The sequence below is a fragment of the Montipora foliosa genome, chromosome 5 (assembly GCF_036669935.1).
Source record: "Montipora foliosa isolate CH-2021 chromosome 5, ASM3666993v2, whole genome shotgun sequence".
Classification (NCBI taxonomy): domain Eukaryota; kingdom Metazoa; phylum Cnidaria; class Anthozoa; order Scleractinia; family Acroporidae; genus Montipora; species Montipora foliosa.
In genome coordinates this window covers 25,790,533-25,795,193 of record NC_090873.1, presented here as the reverse complement: position 1 = coordinate 25,795,193, position 4,661 = coordinate 25,790,533, and the positions used below count along the sequence as shown (strand labels likewise).

The 4,661-nt window shown below is 41.6% G+C and overlaps 1 protein-coding gene across 1 annotated transcript in view; it reads right to left on the bottom strand.

Annotated features, from left to right (window-relative positions):
- LOC138003250 (uncharacterized) overlaps positions 1-3,600 on the bottom strand; it is a 14,373-nt gene extending 10,773 nt beyond the window's left edge. The window contains exon 1 of the mRNA XM_068849209.1: positions 2,958-3,600. Within this exon, the coding sequence (XP_068705310.1) occupies positions 2,958-3,600 (643 nt within the window). The remainder of the gene's footprint in view (positions 1-2,957) is intronic.
- Between the last annotated feature and the right edge of the window lie 1,061 nt (positions 3,601-4,661).

The following is a 4,661-nucleotide window of genomic DNA, read 5'->3' as shown; positions in this document are numbered from 1 at the left end:
TTTCGGATCCATTACCTTTAAATTTCGGGGTTCCCCAAGGCTCTATCCTTGGACCCGTCCTGTTCACAGTGTATGTTAACGATTTATTGTCGGTTCCTAAGCACTGCAAATCTTCAGGTTACGTGGACGACACAAAAATTTTCTTATCTCTTCCTCCTCGTGATATTACTGATGCAAGCAATGCGTTAAATCAAGACCTTTTGGAAATATCCCGTTGGTGCTGCGAGAATTCACTGTTGATTAACCCTGACAAGACCAAATTCTTGGTTATTGCAACTCCACAACTCTTACGTAATTTGCAGCGTCTATCCATTACCATTCTTGGAAAGGAGATTGAACCCGTTTCTGTTGCCAGAGACCTGGGTGTCTATATCGACCAGACTCTCAACTATAACGAACATATATCAAAGTTAGTCTCGAACTGTGTTCACAAACTTGTTCAAATAAATAGGATAAAGCACTTATTAGATCGGAAATCTTTACTTTTAATGATTAATGCCTTCGTATTTAGTAAACTCTTTTATTGTTCGACTGTTTGGGGAAACACATCCAAGTCAAATATAAAGAAGCTACAACTGGTCCAGAACTTTGCAGGAAAGATCGTACTCGGCTTGAAAAAATTCGACCACATCTCTCAAGGCCTTAAATCACTTGGGTGGCTTAGTATAGATGATAAACTACGATTAAACACAGCCGTCATGGTGCATAAATGCTTACAACATCGGGTGCCCATTTATCTGAAAGACAAATTTGTATATAGGTCACAAGTTCATAATAGACAACTTAGATCTGTCGATAACAATGAACTCAACTTGCCACATTGTCGGCTTTCTACTGGCCAGAGGTCATTTGCCTTTCGAGGGGCAAAAGTTTGGAACTCGCTCCCCCTTGATCTAAAGTTAACTTCTTCACTGAGGATTTTTAAAAAGAATGTATGTGAACTGCTTGTAAATAATTTATCGTGAAACGTTGCATTTATATTTTTTTAGCTTTTATCTTATCAGATTTTTTCTATTTTTAATTCATGTAAGATTTTTAATATATATTTAAATATTGCTGCTGAAAAGCCCTTTTCAGGGAGCGCAATAAACGTGTATGTATGTATGTATGTATGGAATGGTTGGAAATTGCGCCAATTCGGTTTACATTTCGCGGCAATTTGAGTACGTCCGCGATCCATAGCAGACGAGTCGGGGACCCACTTGAACAGATCGCTGAAACGTTGTCAGTTGGAACCGGCGACTACGTCGCAGGTAGGTCGGCTGGATATCAGAATCAGGCTTTATTCTTTTGTTGGCATGCAATCTCCAAAATAGCTAATTGAAGCAATTATAATTTTTTTCATAGTCATCCAGAAGCATGCCAGAACTGAGCAGTCGCTGATGTATGCCCCTAACAATTGAATGAGGTAAGGATAAGACACGACCATCATATGGACCAAGTCAAAGCCTGACAGTGGCATTTAAACTAAACTACAACCAACCCTCTCTTGTTATAGTACCATACAACTCGCAAATAAACCGACGTTCTTGTTTCTCTAATAATAGTCCAAACCTTATGCTTTCTGACTTCAAACTAGCAAGAAATTGTTTCTTTCGTACTCAATGAAACGAAATTTACTCGGTTGTAGTAAAAACAATTAAAACACTTGGATCATTCACAATCTGTTAGACCAGAAACAGCCTACACGCAAAAAAAGCTAGTTGTGAGGGGAACTTAGAGGTTCTTTTCCTACTACCCTGCTTCTTTAAATGCTTGCACTGTTACTGCTGTTCATGACATGAACATGACTGTACTAGTTTTCCCATAAGAGTAATATAAGGCGCCTTCTTGCGAAGCGTTAGTTGCTCCTTGTTTATATCGAAGTATTCACAAATGTACTTTAACACGGCAACACTAAGCTGATTTAGCCTGTTCGCATGATACAAGGCGCAAAGATCAAGATTGTCATAAGTAATAGGATGCTGGAGCTGAACTTCTCGTAGAACTTCTGTCCGAGTGTCCCAATATTGCTGTTGGTCGACAGCAGGCTCGCGATCACTACTGTCATCTTCTGCATGTTGATGGCGTAGTTTCCCAGCTTGCCAGGAAAAGTAGGAATGTATTTGTTGTGTACTAAGGAATTCATCTCGGGTGAACAGCCGCTTACCCTCCGCATTTCTGGCGTAGCGCATGTCGCGAGCTACCGACAGCGGATCCACTTTGTGGCCTGTTTGCTGCCCGATACTAAACTTTTCATTAAGGTACTTCTTTTGGGTTTCACTAAGGCGCCCGGATTTTTTTGTTTGCTTCAACGCCCAACCTCTCGACAGTTGATTGGTATTTGCGGCAACTTCCCGAGGATCGGTTCTCTCATCGTGGCTTGTCGCTCCTGCGCTCCTTCCTTCAGTTAATTTAAGATGGTACATTTCTTTCGCTTGGTCAAGAAGTGTGGCTCTCTCTGGGAGCAATTCACACTTTTCGTATGACAGGTGCTTTTCAAGGGTTGAGTATCTTTGATAGACCTTGATACATCCTTCACTGGGACACTGGAAAACACCTACCCCTGCATTTCCCTCTGCTCTCTCTGGCACTTCAATGAGAGAATTTTCATCTGAAGACTTCTGGGTGCGTGTCGGACGCACTCCACTTGTTTTACAAAAAAATACATGATTCTGGTAAAAAGTTCCTCAAACATGTACAGCCGCTATTCAGCTCAAGCTGTACCCACGTGGAGTATACTCTTACTGGAAGGGATGAACGTTGGCGTATGAAGTTACCTTTCCGCCAATAAGGTGACCTTTATGCCATAACAAAAAATGCATAGCTACCTATCCCTCAGAACAAAAAAGTGATGTTCGTATCTGCTTTTTAAATCACGGTCATTATATGGTAAACTAAACGAGGGCGTTGCCGACAGCATATACTTGTAACCTATTGTTCTCATAATTACTAGATGTTAATACTACATGTGATACCTGTTGGTAGCTGTTTGTCCACTGTATTTCCACTGCCCACGTTGTAGGATCGCCATACTGTTATCGTTGTGCCCGTGTACTGTAGGTTGTTAATCAAGCTTATGCCACCCCATTTGATGGGGTTCTCCTTGATTCCCAATGAATCAACAACAGCCACTCTGATCCCAGTGAGTCCTCCCGCTGATAGCATCGCAGTTTCTAAGTCCTCCGCAGTTTGAACATCGTGCCCCTCATTTATAAATCTGCGGACATGTGCTTTGATGGTGGCTACTTTGCGGTCGCAAGGACCTTTCCCTCCTTGAGGGTCACTAAAGTCCACTCTAGAAAGAGTGATTCCAGTGGCAGCCGCCATGGAACGACACGCAGCTAGCATGGTTGAATTGTGATAGCATCCAGCGTTATCGCTGCGGAAGAATGCTGTGGTGAGTTCAGGATTTTCCGTTTTCAGTGTGCGCAATACGTGTTCCATCATGCGGATAACCACCGAGCTATCTTGACTGCAGTTTTTGACAATGTGCACGAAGGACTGACTCTTTAGATTTCCCTGATGTTTCCTTGCAACCACACTTATGTGCCAAGAAATGCCCCTCTTTGCAAACCAGTCAGTTTGAGATTCACGGTATTTCTGTGGCCAAAATTTCATGGCCCAGTCCTAAGTGATCATGACGGATGACTCGTCTAGTTGGTCAAGTACTTCTACTCTGGCAGAGTCCTGAATTTTACTTCTCAGTTGATGGGCCTTCCAGGACAGAACATTTTGAAATGCTTGGTCGCAAATATGACGCAAGTCATCCAACTCTTCATCCGGTAGTCCCAGATCTTCTCGTTTTAAGTATGCCTGGATGTCAGATATTTTAGTTTTCAATTCTTCGCATTGGGAGCATGAATTACCATGATAATGATCACTTGAGCTGCTGAACAATGGATCTTTTTCATCGCTCAAAGCGTATGCACTACAGTGGTCAGCCACAGGCGAGGAGAGAGATACGTGCACCTGATAAAAACAGACAACAGATATTATGTGACTAGGTAAAATAATTTACAGTAGCTCATAAATGGAGAGAAACAATGCAGACTAGATTTTGTTACGGCTACTGAAATAAACCAAAGATACAGTAACGGCGAATTTGTCGCAGTCTGCTAAAAGGTACTGAGAACCAGGGAGGAAAATCAAAGATAGCAAAATCTGCGCTAAAGGATTTTATTTCGAAGCTCAGTTTGTTCTATTGCATTCTGCTCTGCTTGGTATTGAAACATGTTTGATAATAAATATAAGGAAAGTGAGTGAAAATCAGTCAAGTTTAAACACAATTTGGGCATTTGTGAGTAGTTGCATACAAAGGGGTTGGGAGGAAGCTACGCTGTTACAGGCACGATGTACTTAATTAAGTGGCAGTCTCTCTAAAAGCGGTCCACTCGACTTCGGCACCAAAAATAGTTTTCCCTCATTTTTTGTCAGTGAAAAGGATTTGGCACTTGTACATAAATAAGCAATTTATTATTTTCCAGTTTCTTATTTTTGCTTTGCTACGAGCCAAAACTGAATTTTGGCGGAACTGAGGTTGCCGACCGTCACAGAAAGGTAAAATTCACCGATTTTGTGAAGCGTGCTACTTCCCCTAAAATGCAGCTCACAGAATTTCGTGTTCATACAAATTCTAAGGTACATTCATTTCTTAGACTGACGAAATATGGAAACTTTTC